The sequence below is a fragment of the Pelecanus crispus genome, chromosome 21, assembly GCF_030463565.1.
Source record: "Pelecanus crispus isolate bPelCri1 chromosome 21, bPelCri1.pri, whole genome shotgun sequence".
Classification (NCBI taxonomy): Eukaryota; Metazoa; Chordata; class Aves; order Pelecaniformes; family Pelecanidae; genus Pelecanus; species Pelecanus crispus.
The window spans coordinates 5,438,619-5,458,311 of NC_134663.1; the positions used below are offsets into that span (position 1 = coordinate 5,438,619).

General features: G+C 62.1%; 1 protein-coding gene across 1 annotated transcript; it reads right to left on the minus strand.

Moving 5' to 3' along the window:
* Positions 1 to 1,351: 1,351 nt before the first annotated feature.
* TET3 (tet methylcytosine dioxygenase 3) lies at positions 1,352 to 19,302 on the minus strand. The gene is given in 12 exon segments (XM_075724065.1): positions 1,352 to 2,755; positions 2,757 to 3,076; positions 3,457 to 3,793; positions 4,201 to 4,338; positions 4,457 to 4,546; positions 5,003 to 5,153; positions 5,287 to 5,495; positions 5,938 to 6,031; positions 6,760 to 6,850; positions 9,651 to 10,305; positions 10,307 to 11,878; positions 19,203 to 19,302. Coding segments are annotated over 11 exon segments (5,016 nt in total). The 5' UTR covers positions 11,834 to 11,878; positions 19,203 to 19,302.
* Between the last annotated feature and the right edge of the window lie 391 nt (positions 19,303 to 19,693).

Sequence of the window (19,693 nt, forward strand, 5' to 3'; positions counted from 1 at the left end):
GTTATTTGTTGGGGTTTTGTGGGTTTGGGTTTTGTTTTTTTTTTTTTTTGCGGGAAGAATGGCGATCCGTAGGAAGGAGGGATGGCACCCGGGGAGAGAAAAAGCACCGAGCCCCGGCGGCGCTCGCCACCACGCCGGCTCGCCGGCGCCGGCGGGGAAGGCGGACCGGCGGGGGTTTTGGCCAGCCAAGTCTTGGGATTCGCTCTTCCCAGAGCCGATCGCACGGAGAAAGTCCCCCGGAGACGGAAAGCACCAGACTGTAGCAACAGTGATGTACAGAGAGCAACACTAGCTATTCACAGTTTGGGGTTGGTTTGTGTTTTTTTCCTGTTTTTGTATTTATTTTTTTTTCTTTCTGTTTTTGTCCTGTCGGCTCCTTTAGAGATGCCGCCGCCGCCGCCGTCGCTCTCCCCGGGGTCGCCGGCAAAGGAGCCCCAAGTCCGAGCCCGAGCGCGGCACCCCGGCAGCGGCAGTCCCCAGCCCAGACGTGTCCTGAGGTCTCCGGCGCCGGGAAAGACGCCGGCTCGGTCCGTCCCGGCGGAGCCGATCCCGCCGGCGGTGAGGAGCCGAGCGAAGACGTGCCATCCCAGGACATCCCGCTCGCGAGCGGGTCTCCCGTCGCTGTAAGGAAGGTCTCCTCGAGTTGCAAAATAGGTATTTTTAGGTCCTTGGGAAAAAAAATAATCGGATGTTCGGCGTGTCCGGCTGACGGTAAAGCACACGATCCCGCCAGCCCCCACGCGCTGGAGCTGGAGGGAGTCACCTCTTGCCTTTAAGCTGGTTTGGTGTTCGGGTTGTTTTTTCTTTGTGTTTAGGGTTTTTTCTGTTTTCGATGTTGGCTTCTTTTTTGAAGATCGGCTTCGTCGTTGTCGTCCGAGTAAAAAATAAAATAAAATAAAATCCAATAAATAGGTATTTTTAAGTGGAATTAAAAACCTCTCCTTTGCGAAAGGACGCTATAAACTTCTCCCTCCGTTCGCACGGCGCACGAGGCTAGATTAAAAAAACGCGGAGATATAAATATGAGATTACCGAAAAGCGTCAAACAGCATCGTTCCTCTTTTTTTTTTTTTTTTTTTTCCGAGTTTTGCTTTGTTTGCCAACTCCTCGCCAAGCGCAGCTCTCCGACGGCGTGCGCCCGCGCCGGCTCCGCTGTTTCCGAGCGTGCGTGTTGGGTTCGCTTTCCGTGGGTTGGGTTTTTTTTTGTTGTTGTTGTGTTTTGCTTCGGTTTTGTCTATTTTTTTTTTTTTTCTTCTCCCCCACGCCCGAGGAGAAAGCACCACGAAGCAGCGCCAGGCGCCAGCGCTGCCGAGGGTTGAGGTAAGATGGGGCCGCGGCGGTCGCCTCCGTCTCAGATCCAGCGGCTGTAGGGGCCCGTCACCTTGGTGTAGGCGTAGGAGGACACAGTGATGGCGGAGTTGGTGGGGATGGCCACCGCCTGCCGCGTCGGGACCGAGTCCCTCCTCTCCTTGCTGGGCGCCTCGGTCGCCAACGCGCCGCCCCACTTGCGTTTCTTGGCGAAGGCTTTGGAGTCCGGCGGGAGACCCAGGCGCGCCGCCTCCTCTTGCCGGGCCCGAGCCCGCTCCGCCAGCTGCTTCATCTTGGCCTCCCACAGCGCCAGGCCGTGGTTGGGCTGGTTCAAGTTCTTGTGTTGGTAGAAGACCAGGGAGATGCGGGTGGGGTGGCAGCGGTTGGGTTTCTTCAGCGGGGTGGTGGCGTGGAGCTCGCGGCGGGCGCACTCGATGAGGATGGAGCCATGGGCGGGCGCCACGGCCACCCCGCCGATGTTCTCGTCCAGGAAGTTGTGTTCGCTGTCCGACCACTCCTCCTCCTCTTCCTCCTCCTCCTCCTCCTCGTCCTCCTCCTCCTCCTTCACCGCCTTCTCCGGCAGATCCTCCTCCAGGCCGAAGGGGTCCCACGGCTTCTCCCGGCGAGGCCCCACCACCCCCTTCTCGCCCACCGCCGCTTCCCACGGCTTCTCCGGCAGCCCCGGGCTGGGCGCCGGCGTCCTCCGCTCCTCCACCTTCACTGAGCCCCACGGCTCCTCGGGGAAGCTGGGCAGCCCCGGCAGTGCCGAGCCAAAACCCAGCGGCCCCAGCAGGCTCGAGTTGCCCGTGCCGGCCAGCGCCGCCTCCCCCAGCTTGCAGGGGCTCCACGGTTTTGGCAGCAAACCCGAGCCGCGCGCCGCCGCCTCTCCTGCCAGGACGTTGGGCCACTGCTTCTCTGGCGGCGGCAAGCGCATGGCAGCGTCGAAGGCGCTCGGCTTCTCCCGCCCGCCCGAGCCCGGCGCCAAGGTGCTCCACGAGCCCTCCACCGTGCTAGTCCTCTCGGGGGAAGACGTGCCCCGGGACGCTTTGAAGGGGCTCCACCGCTGCTCCGGCCCCCCGCCATGTGCCGGGATGGCCGGCAGGGCTAAGCTGGCGCCGGGCACGGCCGCCGCGCCGGGAAGGGGCTCGATGGCGGGCGGAGGGTCTGGGGGTTCCTGCTTGATGGGCCGGCTGCCGAAACAGTTCTGTGCAAACGGCAGTGCCTCCTCCGAGCCCGAGCTAGTCCTGTGCGCCCCGGCCACCGCCGCTTTCTGCTGGCTGGCGTAGCGGTTAGCCCGCTCGTAGGTGCGCTGGTGATGGTTTTTGCTCCGGACGCTGTGCGGGATGGGCTCGGGGAAATCGGCGTTCCCGTAGGCGTGGTTGAGGTTATCCTGCAACGCCGGGACGTCGGGCTTCTTCTCGTAGCCGTTGCTCACCCAGCTGCTCCCCGCTCCTCTCGGGCGCCCCGTAATTCAGAAACTGCGAGGGGAACACGTGGTTGCTGGAAAAGCCGTAATACCCGAAGGAGGGAAGCGCGAACTTGGAGTGAAACCCGTTCACGGAAGGCAGATTGGGCTGTGCATAGTAGGAATGGTAAGAGTAAACACTGTTCATGCTGTACGGGTCGGAGGGCCGGCAGCTCCCTAGCACCGAGTAGCTCTCCACCACCGCGTTGCCGTTGTACTTGAAGGCGTTGTAATGGCTCTGCGGCTCCACCTTGATGGAAGGTTTCAGCGGCTGCGGGGGCAGCCCACTTTTCAACGCCATACCTGCGGGCACAGCACACACACAGCCCCCGTGACCCCGCCGGCCGAGGAAACTGCCGGTGGGCAGCGAGGACCCCAAAAACTCGGCCGGACTCGAAAATCCCACGGTGACGGGCTCGCCGGCCAAGCGCAGAGGTCAGCATCGCCCGGCATCGCCCGGCACGCTGGCACCAATTCGCACCCATGCTCCGGGCTGTGGCAAGAGCTCCCCACCGCACCGCAGTACGAGGGAAAACCCAGGTGCCGCAGAGATGCCAAAATGCACCCAGACACGCCGAGCGCTCCAAGCCACCGGCCCGAGAAAGCCCCCGACCGCATCCCCGTCCCCTCGCGCGCCTTCCGGACGACTCCGGCAATGGGACCTCGGGCTCTGCCCCCATTACCTGCATTTTGCTGGAGCGCAGGGAGCTCGAGCGCTTCCTGCTTGATCTTTTCCGGCGTCATCAGCTTCTCTTTCTGCAGCTTCTTCTTCTCTGCGGCGGCTTTCTTCGCTTCCAGCTGCCTCTGCCGGCAGGACTTGGCAGGCTCGGGCAGCTTGCGGACCTCGCGGGGAAAAGACGTGAGCACCTGGATGGCCCCGCTGCCCACCTTGGCGTTTTGGTTCTCCTCACTGCCGAACTCATCCGTGCTGGACATCTTGTAGAGGGGGAGGACGTGCAGTTGCTCATCTTCAGGGATTTTCCCCACCACGCGATTGTCTTCCTTCGTCAGCGTGCAGACCTGGGGGAGCGCAGGTGCCATCAGCGGGATGCTGCCGGGATGCGGCCCACGCGGGACAGGGGCGGAATCTCCTTATTCCCCGCATCGACGCGAAGCTACGCCAGCCTGGCATCCTCCCCAGCCCGCACTGGTTCCCAGCCAGCATTCAAAAACCTCCCACGGGGTTTGGGTCAGACGAAAGCAAATGCACGGTCCCTGTTAGCACCGCGCTTTTGCCTAGCTGGGGTGGCTGCAGCACCCCACAGACCTGGGTGGTTTCACTTGAGGTGTGCAAACACCGAGGACCGGCCACTGGAGTCACACAGGTAGGACGGCTGGGGACAGCAGGGACCGAGTGGCTCAAAAAGGAGCATCCTGAAACGGGGCAGGGGGAACACCCCGAAAAGCCCCGCCAGCCGCCTGCTTACCACCGTGCAGCCGTTGTAGAGGTTATGCTGATCTTTGTGAGCATGAGCGCAGAAGTCCATGCACGCCGTCACTCCCGAGAATGGCCTCCCCTCCTTCAAGCCCAGCCGGCAGTCTATCGCTACGTCCTCGTTGGTAACCTGGCGGAAGGAGGAGAGGGCTCCGGTTATCCAAAATCTACACGCTGCCACCCCCGTGCCCATTTCTGCCTGCCGCCAGGCTGGCGCGCTCCGAAGGGGACGAGCGGGTGGCCAGTACCTGGTTTTGGTAGGCTTGCGGCGCCAGCCTCTTGTAAAGCGGAGCAACCTCGGTAGCCAAGTCCTGAAAGCTTTTCCGGAGCAGCTCTTCCTGTGGTAGGGAAAAGAGGAGGATGTCACCCAGGGGTTTCGGCAGCAGGGACAGAATTGGGGGCAGAGCTCCGGCAACGCCACGTGGCATCCCACCCTTCCCACGATGTCCCTCACCCGCGCAAAGCACATGGCTTAAATTCCTGGTGAGGTTGTGCTTTTGCTTGCTTGACCCATGAGCCCTCTGGCAGCTTCCATGGGGTTTCTAGAGAGACCCCATTTGTGCCCCCCCGTACCGGCCCTTGGCGTCACACCAAAAGTCCTGGCTCTGGGACGCCGAGCCTGCCCTCTGATTTCACCAGGTTGACTTTCTTTCCCCCGTCTCCCTAATTCATCAAAAATCCCACAAGGAATCCTATTTTCAGGCTTCCCCCCTGCAAAACTTGGAGCTCGGGGTAAAAGGAGGTCCGAACCCACAGCCCCGGCGGTGCTGCCCCGCTCCGCCCGCGTCACCCACCTCTTTGGGATTGTCCCCCACCAGCCTGAACTTGCGGGGAGTTTTGCTCCGGGCGTATTTGCAGCCATTAAAATACATGCTCCAAGAGCAGCCGAAGGAGAAGGAAGCGCCGCAGGTGTTGGGGTCCTTGCCTTGGCACGCACAGGTCCGGCTGCGGGAGGGACACCGCAGAGGAGCGTCAGCCGCCGGCGCGGTGATGGCAGCTCCGAAAACAAGGGGGGACCCCCGCGTCCCCTTCCCACCCTTTCTCCCCAAAACGGGACCGGCGGCGCGGCGCGACTTACTCGTCGTTCAAGCCGCAGCGGCGGCTGGTGGGGTTGCCGTATTTGGTGAGGGTGTCGGTGAGCTCCTGGTACAGCGTGTCACCCAGTGTGCGGGGGATGCCCTCCCAGGCCAGGATCAGGATGATGATGACAGCATTCTGGCAGTGGTGGCCGGCCCGGTGCCGCACCAGGCACAGCAGCTTCTCCTCTTGGTTGTGTCTCCGGATCACCTGGAAAAGAGAGGGGCCAAGTCAGACCACTCCAAGAGCAAGCACCTCCCGGGATGGGGAGGACCCCAAAAGAGGGTCCTGGCTGCCCTCCGCAGCGCCCCGTGGGGATTTGGGGGGGCAGAGCTGTGGGGGCTCCCATGACCGCGTTCACCCCCACGGGCTTTTGGGCACTGCGGGGGGAAGACGTGCCCAGCTCAGGGGCTGCAGGCACGGACGTGCCATTCGGCGGGTGCCGAGGGTGGGAAACCCCGTGGAGTTTCCCCGGGGGCGGCCGCTGCTCTCGCTTCCTCCCTGCCAGCCACAGATCGAGCATCCCGCCCCTGCCTGCCGCAAACCCCACCGGCGGGGGACCTCCTTGTCCCCAGGCAGGGAGGGGACGGGCAGGAGCGTTACCCCAGGGAGGGCTCCGAGGCGGGACGAGAGCCAGGGCGCAGGCACTCACCCACTTGGCGATGGGGCAGCCCCGGGAGCTCTTCCCCTCCTTCCCTGTGTAGATGACCTTCTCGATGCGGATGGCCTTGCCCTTCTCGCCGTACCTGCCAAGGGACGGGCGTCAGCGCTGCTCGCCCCCACCACGCTCACGAGTCCCCCGCTCGCCCTCATGGGCCCCTCACTGGTCCCCACTCACCTCACGGGACCCCACTCACCCTCACTGGTCCCCACTCGCCCTCGTAGGACCCCTCATGAGCCCCCACTCACTCTCAGGAGCCCACACTCACCCTCACTGGACCCCACTTGCCCTCGTGGGACCCCTCATGAGCCCTCACTCACTCTCAGGAGCCCCCACTGACCCTCACAGGCCCCCAGTCACTCTCAGGAGCCCCCACTCACCCTCACAGGACCCCACTCACCCGCACTGGACCCCACTCGCCCTCGTGGGACCCCTCATGAGCCCTCACTCACTCTCAGGAGCCCCCACTGACCCTCACAGGCCCCCAGTCACTCTCAGGAGCCCCCACTCACCCTCACAGGACCCCACTCACCCGCACTGGACCCCACTCGCCCTCATGGGACCCCTCATGAGCCCCCACTCACTCTCAGGAGCACCCACTCACCCTCAGAGGACCCCACTCGCCTTCACAGAACCCCACGGGACCCCACTCGCCCTCCTGAGACCCCCCCGCTCATCCTCATGGGACACCATTCACACTCCTGGGACCCCATCCACCTTCACGGGACCCCACCCGCCTTCACAAGACCCCACGGGCCCCCCCTCACCCTCATGGCCCCCCAGGATGGGACAGTTTGGGGTGAGGGCCCTTACCGCTCCTCCATGAGCTCCCTGATGGATGCCACGGTGGGCCCCGAGCCCAGGTGGGTGTAATACGGTCCCTCGTCCTTCTCCACGATTTGCTCTGCAGAGGCAGGAGAGGGGGACAGAGATTTCAGGGTCTGCACCTCCGCTGGCTGCCCCAAAGGATGCCAAACCCTCAAATTCCCTCAAATCGAGCACTTTTGCACCAAAAATCAAAGGTTCCTTGATGGCGTTTCCCCCTAAGAGCACTGGGGAAGGGAAGCTGCAATTAGTGGGTTGTTAAACAGCCTGGTGGCTCCTCTTAATTTTCTGCTCCCAGCACTAAAACACCGCTGGGGAACAAGGGGACAGGTGCTCAGACCCGCACCCTTCAGGGACCCAAAAACCTCCCCGAGGGGCCACAGCCCCTCCAAGCATCCTGGCAGCAACTGCGGCTCCATCCCAGCATGGGGATTTGCACCGTCTGCTTTGGCACGGTGCATTTTGATGAGCTCTGCCGAGAAGCAGCGATGAGCGGCAGCGGGCGATTCGTCATGCAAACCCCGCTCCGGCCCCCCTGTTACCCGCCAGCTCCCACCCTGGGCACCCGTCTGGTCCCGCTCACCAGGACTGGCCCGGCTGGATGCTGCTAAAACCATCACGGGATGACTTGGGGGCTGAAAACTACTGCTGCCTGCTTTTAGGCTTGCCCACAGGATTTGGGGATGCTCACGGGATGCCCTGAGCTGGCCGAGCCCAGGCAAGGAAGAAGCTGCTGTGCAGGAGAGAGGCTGAAGGATGCTGGGGCTATGGGAGAAGGATGCTCAAGATACAGGACAAAAATGCTCAAGATACAGGAGAAGGGTGCTCAAGATATGGGAGAAGGATGCTGGGGCTACAGGAGAAGGATGCTCAAGACACGGGAGAGAAATGCTCAAGATACGGGAGAAGGATCCTCAAGATCCGGGGAAGGATGCTCAAGATACGGGAGAAGGATGCTGGGGCTATGGGAGAAGGATGCTCAAGATACAGGACAAAAATGCTCAAGATACGGGAGAAGGATCCTCAAGATCCGGGGAAGGATGCTCAAGATACGGGAGAAGGATGCTGGGGCTATGGGAGAAGGATGCTCAAGACACGGGAGAGAAATGCTCAAGATACGGGAGAAGGATGCTCAAGATAGGGGAGACGGATGCCAGGGCTACGGGAGAAGGATGCCGGGGCTACGGGAGAAGGATGCTCGAGATATGGGAGAAGGATGCCGGGGCTATGGGAGAAGGATGCTCGAGATAGGGGAGAAGGATGCCGGGGCTATGGGAGAAGGATGCTCGAGATAGGGGAGAAGGATGCCGGGGCTATGGGAGAAGGATGCTCGAGATATGGGAGAAGGATGCCGGGGCTACAGCCCTGCAAGCAACCCCCCCCCCCAGCAGCAAAGCCCTTGGGGCTTTTAGGGCGCGAAGGTGCCAGCACGGGAAGCAGAGGATGCTCCGGGCAGCCGCGGCGGCAGAGGGGTCAATCCCTGGCACACGGGGGATGCTCGAATGCCGCCGGGTGAGACGCATCCGGCGCGACGGCCGGGTCTGATCTGTCTTTCCATCTCTCTGCTCTCATCGCCCTGATTTTCATTCCCGTCATGTCTAACTGGCTGGGCGCCAGGGCGAGGAGAAAGCCGGGCTCAGCTGGGCTGCAGCTGTCCAGACAGAGATCAATACGGGACACGCAGCGAAGGCTGATTTTATTACAGCGTCTAACAGCACAGGCACCTAATAAAGCACCGAGCCCCGACTCCCACTTAATTGCTTTCTCTCACAGCTTTTCCTTGAGAAAATGGAGAGAGGTGGCGGGGGGGTAGGGGGGGAGTTCCCCCCTCTCCGAGCCCCTAAACCACGCTGCAAAAGAAAAAGCAACCCGAATCTCTTCCTGGCACTGCGGGGCGAAACTCCGAGATCAGTTCGAGCGGCTCCAGAAGAGCCTTTCGTTCGCTCGGTGCCGTTCGGGCTAATTACTGCTGCCATTTACAAGCAAACAAATAAATAATCATAAGCGCTGCTAATAAAGTGCGGCTTGCGTTTGGGCCGAGGCCACCTCTCCCAGCGGCGCGGGGGTTTGTTTTTCCGGCTGGACGCCCCAAATCCTCACCCTGCTCCTCCCAGGGCAGAGCGCGGCTCCGGTCTAAATTTTGGGGAGAGAAGACCTAGCTCCCAGCACTTGGATGGAGTTGGGCTGTGGGGACCGGGCGGGATATCTCTAGCACTTGCTGCGAAGTCTAACAAATGCCAGCACACACCAAAAAAACCCAAACACACACAAAAAAACCCCAAATCCAAGAATTTGGAGCCTTTTCAATGTGTCCCGGTGGGATCAGCCACCGAACAACTCAGGATCCCAGCAGCAAATACAGCTCCAGGCGTAAGCACGCACACCGAGCCAAAGTTTGGGTTACTTGGAGTAACCCAAACCAGCTAATTTGGCTTAAAATAGCAGGAACAACCAGCTGAGCTGAGTTTTAGGCAGGTTTCAGCGCCGGGGCAACCGCTGGCCCCTCTACAGGATTTAGCCGAGCGGTTAAGCAGAGGCAACACCCAACAGCCCTTTGGTTTTGCAGCTCTTCCAACCCACGCCGGCACAGCCAGGTCAGCACTGGTGCCACCCCCGCAGCGACGCGGCAGTCGCTCGGCGTTTGCCGTCCGACCATAAAAATAAGAGGGGAGAAGAGAAAGCGAAAGAGGACTCCACAGCATCACGGTTTCGCCGCGTGAGCGCCGCATCCCCCCCAAAAAAAAGTGGCCTTTGCCGGCGCCGCGGCATCGCTCCGTTATTTATCCAGGGCAATCCCACCCTGCTTAGCCACCTCCTCGAAATGCCACCCCGGGGCTCGCCGCCACCCCGGTAATCCCCCGGCACGGCCGCTGGCTCACCAACGCAGTCGCAGGTGGGGAACTCCGCTTGCGCCCGCTTGGCCGGGGTGTCCAGGAGGCTTTTGGTTGGCGTGTCCAGGTATTTCAGCGGCGACTCCAAAAAGCCGCTCAGGGTCGGCGTCAGCGGCACCTCGTCCTTGGTGGGTGTCCCGTCAGCGTCATCTGCGTCTGGGTTTTGGCTTTCCTCAGAGTAAAAGCACGTGGTCGACACCACGGTGATAGCACCAGAAGACTCGATTTTGATCTGTTTAGGGGACCGGGCGGTGAAGGGGGGCTCCGAAAGCGGACCCTTCCCCGGTGAGAACGAAAAGCTTTTGGGTCCAGCTTGGGGAGCGCTGCTCAAAGCCGGGGCGGCGGCGGCGGCGGTGGTGGTGGGGGGCACTTGTGGGGCTGGCGCTGGCCCCCCCGGCAGCTCGGCGGCCCCGGGAGCGAGCGGGGCGGGCGTCTCAGGGGGCTGCAGGTTGAAATTCTCCCCGAATTCGGCTTCGAATTGCCGGATGAGCTCTTCCAGCTTGTCATCCACCACGATGGGGGTCGGGGTGGCCGGCGGGGGGGCAGCGGGCGCTTCCTCTGAGCCGGTTGAGCCCGCCGGCACCGGGTGAATTTGGGGGCCCCCCCCGGGGGCACCCCTTTCCTGAGAGTCGGGAGCCGGGGGGGCCGCCGTCGAGGGGGTTCGGCGGCGGGGGGCGGGCGGCGGGCAGGGGTAGTGCAAGAGGCTGGAGCGGGAAGGCAGGCGGCGGCGGTTCGGTTTGCATCTCTTCGGCGGGGGGTTCGGCGGGCGCCCGAAACCCCTCCAGGCTGATCTGCCAGAGGGGCAGGAAGAGCGGCTGCGAGTCCTTCTGCTTCGCCTTCTTGATCTGCACTTGCTTACGGAGCGGTTTGGCCGGGGGGGGCTTTTCGGGCGGTGTTTTCTTCTTCTTCTCTTTGGCCTGCTTTTCAAAGGGCTTGGGGGGCACGGCCGGGGCGCCGGGAGCCCACCAGCCGCTCGGCCGATCCGGGGGTGCCGCCGCCGCTGCCAGGCTTTGCTCGAGGAAGAGGCTGCGCTTGTGGTGGAGATGCTGCTGCAGGACCAGCTGCGTCTTCTTGTGTAGGTCAGGCTCCGGCAGCGCCGGTGGCAAACGGGGGCCGCCTGGCACATCCTTGCTGGGCGTTCGTTCGGGGGGCTCTGTTTTAGGCGCAGTCGCTTTGCCGGCCGTCGCGTCGGGTCTCTTGAAAGCCGCCTTGATGTAGTCGTCGGCGTTACCCAGCAGCTGCTCCAGCTCCGCCATGGGGTCTCCGGCCCCCGCCGCCCCCTCGGCCTCCAGCCCCCACGCCGCCGCAAAGCCGCTCCGCGGAGGCGCCGCGCCGAAAAATGGCTCCGGTGCTGCTCCCGGCTCCGGCGGATAACGGGGCTCGTCCCCTCGCTGCCACGTGGCCCCCAGCGGGGCGAGGGGGCCGGGGCCGAAGGGGGCGGCGGGGGGCGGCGGGGGCGGCGGGGGCGGGGGCTGGCCGTCGCCGGCGGGCTGGGGGAGAGCGGCCGAGAGCTGCGTCAGGGCTTCGATGGCTATGGCGGTCTGCAGGCTGATGTTCTTCTCCTTGGCGATGGTCAACGCGCTTTGGGAAAAGGGGAGGCCGTCGGGTGGGCACGGCTCGACGGTCTCAGGCACCAGCTGGGGGTCGATAGCACCTTGTTGGGGGGGCGGCGGGGGGTTGGGGGCAGCGGCGCGGGGCCGCGGTGATGCCGGCTCTTCGCCGAGAGCCGTCTTGATCTTCTGCTCCAGCCATTCCAGGTAGTCGGGGCACTCGGGGCCGTCGCAGTTGCAGTTGGGGGGCTTCACGCCGTGCTTGGCCAAAGCCAGGGCAGCCTTGAGGGCGTGCAGGTCCTCCCCCCGCGGCACGCCGTCCACCGCGCTCAGCCCACCCCGGCTCATCTCCGAGTCGAACTTCTCGTACAGCAGCGACGGCGAACCCGGGGGCAGTAGCCGGTAGGAGGAAACGGCTTCGGCCACCGCCGAAAAGGCCACCAGGTTCCTGACGTCTTCCAAGTGGGCTTTACCAGCGGCGGGCGGCTGGCCCGGCGACCAGCCGCTCGGCTCCATCAGCGCGGTGCCCCCCGCCTCCGGCCGGCCCCCATTCGCCAGGCTGAGCCCGCTGCCCTCGTTCAGCCGCCTTTCTTCGACATAATTAACTGGCCCTTCTTCCATTTGGCTTCTGCTGGGTCCATCAACCGGGTCGCCCGCCGAACCTGTCTGCGAGGAGGGAGAGAGGAGAGATGTGAGCATCCCCTGCCACAACCCACGTGCCATCACCGCCCACTCTATTTTCTTGCTCTTTTTTTTTTTTTTTTTTTATTCCCCCCTTCCCCCTTCTCTTTTTCTGACCCGGCTGATGAAGACGCAAACGAGCCACGCGAAAAAATAATCACCGCCGGCAAAAACCACGCGGGTTTTGCCCGTCTGCGCAAAGAGCAGCTCGGCTCAAAAGGCGTACGGTTTCCACCACGCCGGCCCCACACCACCCATGGCCCCACCCCGCCACCCACTTTCGAAATTGCTCACGGAACGGTTCGGGATTTCCATCGCCCGCCGAGGGCGAGATGCGGCGGGGTGGGACAGGGAGGGCGTCCCTGGCTCCAGTGACACGGTTTGCACTGGCGAAGGAAGCGGCACGGGGAGAAAAGGGGGGTTTTTTTTGGACCCGTGCCCAAAGTAAACATCCTGGCTGGGAGCAGCCGTCCTTCGCCGGGGGCCGCGGCACGGCAGGAAGCCGCCGAGTTGGCTACGCCGGTGCCAGGGGCAGCGCGGGGATGCTTTCACCTCGAATAACCCAGCGTCTGTATCAACACGGCAGGCCGGGGCCCCCGGCAACGCCGAGCTACAGCACCGGCGTCCAGAAAACCGGCCGCGTGCCAAGAAGAGACCAAAACCATCAGAGCCTTCCGCACCGACGCGAGGTGGCGGCACCCCGGGAGTCCGTCACCCCAGTATCTGGACTCACGTGCCCCGGTTCAGACCCTCCAAGGGGTTTTGCCAGGGATGGGAGGGGTCTTTCTGTGCTCCGTGGCTCTCTCCCCGCTCAGCGGCGGGGATTTTAAGTGCTCCGGCGGCGCCGGGCACCGGCAGCGTATTTAGCAGTTTGCCGATAACCAGGGGAGCTTCCTGCGAGCTAAAAATACAGCAGAGTTCGCTGGAAAAAAATATGACAAAGCAAGCAAAGGCTGTGGGCAGAGCTTCCTGCCTCTGGACGGTGCTGGCACTGGCTCACAGGAAGGATCCGCAGTCCAGGCTCGCCGGTAGACCCCAAGTTACGGCTTGGTACGCGAGCGAGCTGTCAGTGTGCAGTTGTTGGCAACGGAGGTGCGTTTAACCCCTCAGCCTCCGGTCCCACGGCTTCGGCACGGGCGTCCTGCGGGGCGAGCGAAGCCGCACGCTTGAGCGTGGCTGGTTTCTACACCGGAGATAAGCACGCTGCCGACTGCGGCAAAACCCCAGCAAAACCAGGGAAGAACCACTCCCGGCATGATTATATCCCAAAAATCCCCCCTCTCCCGGGGATGAAAACTCCCAGGGGAGCACAGCACCGGTGCAAATCACCGCGGCCCCGCTCTGGCACAGGGCTCACCCTGACGCTGCCGCAGCTTTATAGGGGCTCCGGCTTTGGTCCCTTCGCAGCATCCCCGGAGCTGAGCGACGCAGGCGCAAGCAATGGGACTGGTCCATCAGGTCTGGGGAGCAAGCGCTTCGCCGCCGGTTTGTGCCGTGCGCCGGCGAAACGGCAGCCCGGGCAGGGTGGGGACAACACGCCGCCTCCGCTCTCCTTTGCAAACCAAGGAAGAAACAGCCTCGCCCGTCCTTGCTACACCGTCAACTTCCTCCTCCTCCTCCTCCTCCTCCTCCCTAGCCAAAAGGGTTTTTCCCAAGCGGCGCACGGTGGCAGGGACAAAAACGCCCCGAGCCCCCTCCAAGTCCTCGGGGGGACACGCTCATCCCCCAAAGCATCCCCGGCATCGCGGCGGCGACGCCAGCCCGGAGAAACGATGCGAAACCTGTTTTGCTCTGGGTGGGGAGCGGAGGCCGGTCCCAAGGGTTTACCCGGGGCGGGGAGGCGAACCTGCTGGGTAAGGGGAGGGGAAGCCCCAAAACCCAGCCGCCGGGCCGGGGCGGCACCTCGGGCTGCTCCGTCCCATGAAGCGCGTTATCGAGCCGGGTTGGGGATGCAGGGAAACAGTCCACCCTGCGAACGCACGGCAGGAGCGAGCATCCCTCGCCGCTCCTAAAGGGTTAACCCGAAAGCTACAACCTTCCCCAAATCACCGAGGGGCGGGGGGGGAAATATATATATATATATTAAAAAAAAAATATTTTTTTCCTGGCTCTCTCATCCAGCTCCTTTTGTTCCCAGCCCTGCAGGCTGGGAGATGGAAAGACCTCGCGGCTTCCCCCCCAAAAATCGATCCCCCTTCGCCCCCCAGCCTGACTCGCTCCGGCAGCATCCGCAGAAATCCCTCCATCACCGCCACGGGCACCTATTCCTCCGCACCTCGGCCCGTTTTCCCCGGAAAAAGCGCTGCCTGCCCAAACTTCCCTTTGCTCCCAAAGCGCTTCCATTCGCCCTGGGAAAGAGTAAAAGCTGGGGAAGGGGGAGGGAAATAAATTAAAATGAAGGGAAAACCAAGCACTTCGGTTCGGGTTAGCTCGGCTGCTCGGCTCCTGCATGGTCCTTTCTGCATCCTCCGGGTGCTATAAAAAGGGAAAAATTCCCCTGAGGATGAAAACATTTATTTTTTTAATCTGTTTTTCCTCTTTTTTTTTTTTTTTTTTAATTTTTTCCCCCATTTTAAATGCCTTAAACAGAGGGAAGGGAGGGGAAAAAAAAAAAAAAAGAAATAACCACACACGCAGAGCCCAGCTTGGAGGGTTTCCAGCCTGGGCTGCGCTCCCTGGGAATAGTCCGGAGCTGTTTATAACCCAGTGAGTGCCGGGGGGGAGCCCCGGCGGGGGCACGGTGCCGGATTCGGGTACGGCTCTGGTCGGGCAGCACTTACGTGTGCGGGGCGGGAGGCGAAGCCGGAGGCGACAGTGGGACCGTCGGGAAGGAAAGACGAAACGAGTTGTTCAAGCCTCAGCCACCCCGGCCCTCCCCGCCCCCTGCAAAACCAGCTGGAGAAGCCATTAGCCCCGGCGCTGCGCGCACGTACGGACGGACGGACGGACGGCGGAGGGCCCCACGCCAGCCCCCGCAGCCCGCCGGTGCTAGCTGGGCCCCGAAAGGCGCCTCGACACCCCACGGGGGGACGAGAGGGGGACCCCGGCCCCGCGAGCGGGCGGGGAGGGACGGCCGCAGCTCCGCTGGCTCTGGCAGGGAACCGCAGCCCCCGCCACCGCCGGCCCTATAGATCCCGCTGCCCTATAGATCCCGCTGCCTATAGATCCTGCTGCCCTATAGATCCCGCTGCCCTACAGATCCCGCTGCCCTACAGATACAGTGACCCACAGATCCAGCAACCTGCATATTCAGCAATCTTAGATATCTAACCACCCCATATATCCAGCAACCCTATATAATAAGCAACCTATATATCCAGCAATCTTATATATTCAACGACCCTATACATCCAGCAGCCCTATATAATCACCAACCCCATATATCCTGCAATCTTGTATATTCAACAGCCCTACATATCCAGCAGCCCTATATAATCAGCAATCTTATACATCCAGCAGCCCTATATATCCAGCAGCCCTATATATCCAGCAATCTTATACATCCAGCAGCCCTATATATCCAGCAGCCCTATATATCCAGCAATTTTATACATCCAGCAGCCCTACCCATCCAGCAGCCCTACATAATCAGCAATCCTACACATCCAGCAGCCCTACATAATCAGCAATCCTACACATCCAGCAGCCCTATATAATCAGCAATCCTACACATCCAGCAGCCCTATATATCCAGCAACCCTATATATCCAGCAGCCCTCTATAATCAGCAATCTTATACATCCAGCATCTTATACAACCTGCATAACCAGTACCCAGCAACACATTATATCCAGCAACCGATATATTCTGCAGTCCCATATATCAAGCAGACCTGTATATCCAGCCACCCTAAACACTCAGCAACCCTAAACACCCAAGTCCTATACACCCAGCAACCCTACATATCCAGCGACCCACACGGCCAACAACCCTATAGCCAGCAGCCTATATAGCCAGCAAGCCTACACATCTAGCAGTCTATGTATCCAGCAGCCCTCTATAATCAGCAATCTTATACATCCAGGAGCCTTATATATCCAGTAACCCTATATATCCAGCAACTCCTTACATCCAGGAACTTACATATTCTGCAATCCCACCTATCCAGCAGACCCATATATCCAGCAAGCCCAAATACCCAAGTCTATATACCCAGCAACCCCACATATGCAGTGACCTATACATCCAACAACCCTATATGGCCAGCAGCCTATATCACCTATAGTCCATATACCTAAGTTTCAAATTATTACTTTCAACCTCCCCGCTGGGCGGTAAGAAAAATGAGCCAAACCCACCCAAAGCCAACGGGGGAACAGGTTTTACACCCCTCGCCCTCCATGAACACCCGCGCGCCCCCGCCGGGCCCCCCGAATTCCCCCGTATCAATATTTTGGGGGTTTATTAAACCCCTTGGCAGGAGCCAAATGGCTCGGCCGCAGAGAACGGAGCAACTCGCTGCATGCAAAGCAGCTCGGAAGACGCCGCTTGGTGTCGTCCCGCTGCAAAAAAACGCTCGATTTTATTAAAAGCGCAGAATTTGGAAGCCGGAGGAAAGCGGAGGAAGGCTGGACCGCGCCGGCGGGGATGCCGAGCCCTTCCCGGTGGCATCTGGGCGGCGGGGAGCGGGGGGGGACGCACCGCCGTGCGCCAGGGCTGCGGCGAGGGCACGGCCGGGTGTTCGGGAGGTCAGCGGTGCCGCTGCCAGCCAGCGGCATGGGCCGGCCAAGAGGCAGGAGGCAGCTTGGCTGCCAGCCCCGTGCCGCGCCGGTGGAGCCCAGCCAGCCCCGGCACTTGGCTTGTGGTTTTCCTCCTCTGGCAACAGCCCCGGGGATCCTCCGCCGGGACGGCGGCTTGGGGGGCACCGGGGAGGGGGAAGCCCCGAGGATCCCGGAGCGCGGGAGACCCTACAATAACAAACCGCCTGGCCGGGGCAGCCAAAGGGCTTTGCCGGGGAAGGAGATGCTGCCGAAATCGCACGCACCCCCCGCCCCAGGGATTGATGCTCGCCTCGCCAGACCCCACGAGACGGAAAAACCCCCTCCCGGTCCCAAACCACCGCCACGGTCCCCAGGTACCAGTGGGGAGGGAGCGAATGGCGCGGATGCCCTAAATCCATGCTCAACGCCCCGCAAACTGGAAAATAAAGGAAATCTGGGAAGCCCGAGCAGTGAGCCGGCCCCACAACAGCCCCCGGCTCCCCCCCGGCTCCCCCCCAGCCGGGGTACCCACCGCGCCAGCTCAGGGCCCCGCTGCCTCCCGGCGCCGCGGGCGGCCGCGGCTGCCTCTCCCGCCTTGTTTTCCAAGCTGTTTCCATGGCCCCGGCTGACCCCGGCGCTGGGTCTGAGCTGCTCACTCCTGTCCTCATTTAGCCTGCAGAAAAGCCGGAATAGCGCCGATGCTGAAGGAGCTGAGCTGATTTATGCCGCGGGAAGCCCGGCTCTGTTTACATGAGGCCCGGGAGCACTTTCGGGGACCCCCCGTAGCCGTAACCCTGCTCCGGATGGCGCTGGGGCGATTATTTCCCTGCCTTTTCCTTCTCACCAGGGTACGAGGAGCCAGTTGAACGCGACACAGCCCCGCTCCCGGCTCCTACACTGGCATCCCACCAGCGCCGGGAGCTTCCAAGGGAGATGGGGGATTTTTTTCCAGGTGGAAAAAAATTTGTTCCATCTCCATCCACCTCATTTCCTTCAGGAAAATGGTTTTCCCTTTTGGAGGGGCCACAGCAGGAATGCTCAGAGCAGGGATGCTCCGGGAAGGGATGCTCAGCGCGGGAATGCTCGGAGCAGGAATGTTGGGGTGAAGATGCTCGGGGTCGGGATGCTCTGGGTCGGGATGCTCCAGGTCAGGATGCTCGGAGCAGGGATGCTTGGGTGAAGATGCTCGGGGAAGGAATGTTGGGAGCAGGGATGTTCAGCACCGGGGCCGGGCGAGCAATGCCCCAGCGGATGCTCCCACCGAAGCAGGTTTTGGGAAGCAAGCTGCCGCGGCCAAGCCACGGCGTGCGTTCCCACTACGGCATGCCTTCCCACCGCGGCGCGGAGCCGAGCCGGGAGCCGCCAGTTGGCGCGGGCAGGGGGAAAGGCTTGGCACGGCGCGGAGCCGCATCAGGCTGCCGGCTCCGGCCGGGCAGGGAGGGAGCCGAGCTCTTGAAAGGGAAAAGGAGGGGGGGAAAAATAAAAAACCCCGCGGTGCTATTTTTGTTTCTTGGAGCGGTTTTTTCCTCAAACACAGCTGGCTCCTCTCGTGCCGGCACTTGGCTACCAGATTGGCGCCGGGGCCGGCTGGGCAAAGCCAAATCACCGGCTGGTGGGGAGCGGCGGCTCGGTGGGGAGCAGTGCCTGCTCCATCCCTGGGGAAGGGGGCGGAAGGAAGGGGTGGGGAGGAAGGGGAAGAGGAAGAGGAAGTGGAAGGGGAAGAAGGGGAAGAAGGGGAGGGGAAGGAGAAAGGGGAGGGGAAGGAGAAAGGGGAGGGGAAGGAGAAAGGGGAGGGGAAGAGGAACAAGGGGAAGAAGGGAAAGAAGGGGAAGAAGGGGAAGAAGGGGAAGAAGGGGAAGAAGGGGAAGAAGGGGAAGAAGGGGAAGAGGAACAAGGAGAAGAAGGGGAAGAAGGAGAAGGGGAAGAAGGAGAAAGGGAAGGGGAAGAAGGGCACGGGGAAGATGGGGATGGAGATGGGGAAGGGGAAAGTGAGGAAGGGGAAGAAGGAGGTGGGGAGAAATGTGGAGAAAGGGGAAGAAAGAGAGAAAGGGCATGGGGAAGGAGGGGAAGAAGAGGAAGACGGGGAAGGGGAGGAAGGGAAACAAGGGGAAGAAGGGGACAAGGTGGGGGAGGAAGGGGACAGGGTCGGGAAGGAAAAAGGACCCACCTGGGGAGGAAGAAGGAAGTGGGAAGTGCGTGGGCCACAGGAGAAAGGCCCGGGGCCTCGCCTCGCCTCTCGCCCGGCCCCAGCCCAGCCGCCCCCGCGGGGCTGGGCCAGATTTCGCAGCCCTGCTGCCAGCGTCCCCGCGGGACCAGGGCTTGGTCCCCTCCCGGCCCCCCCGCCCCCCTGGCAGGGGACATTTCCACCCTGCCGACCGCTCTGCATTGCAAATCGGGGGAGAAAGGCCGGTTTTTGGGGAGCGAGGAGGAAAGCCGCCCCACACCCATATGCTAACCAAAGCGCACCCCGATTTTCAAGGCTTTGCTCCCCTAGTTCGAGCCAGGGTGGGTCCTGCACCCTCCTGGCCCCCGGGGCGCGAGCTGAGGATGTGCCACCCAGCACCCATGGGTGCTTGGCTCCCCTCCAGCCCATCCCTGTTCCGTCGTACCTGGGGGATGCCGCGCTCGTCCCCCCCCCGAGACGCGGGGGCTCCTTGCGCCGCCCACCGTGCCGCGCAGCCCGACCTTTCGGCAGAGGAGGAGGAGGAGGAGAACCGTGCGCGCCGCCGCCCTCCCGCCCGGCAAGCACGGACAAGTCGGCGCAATGGCCGGCGGGCAGGAGCCGGGAGATGAGTGGGAGCCCAGCCCTGCCCCGTCTGGGAGCAGGGAAAACGCCGGCTCTGCCAAACCCGGAGCTGGTTTCACCGCCACGACCCATCCCCCGTGGGGAAAAGCGTCCCGCGACGGGTAGCAGACGCGACCCCTCTGGACGAAATCCCTTTTCCAAAGGCCAGAGGAAGACGCAGAGGGTGGAAAACGTGCGCCAGCAGCACGGACACCGGCTCAGCACTGGCAAAACCATTTTGCAGCATGCTATACAAAAAAAAAAAAAAAAAAGAAAACCAAACCACCTTTTTCTCCCCCAAAATTTAAAGCCCCC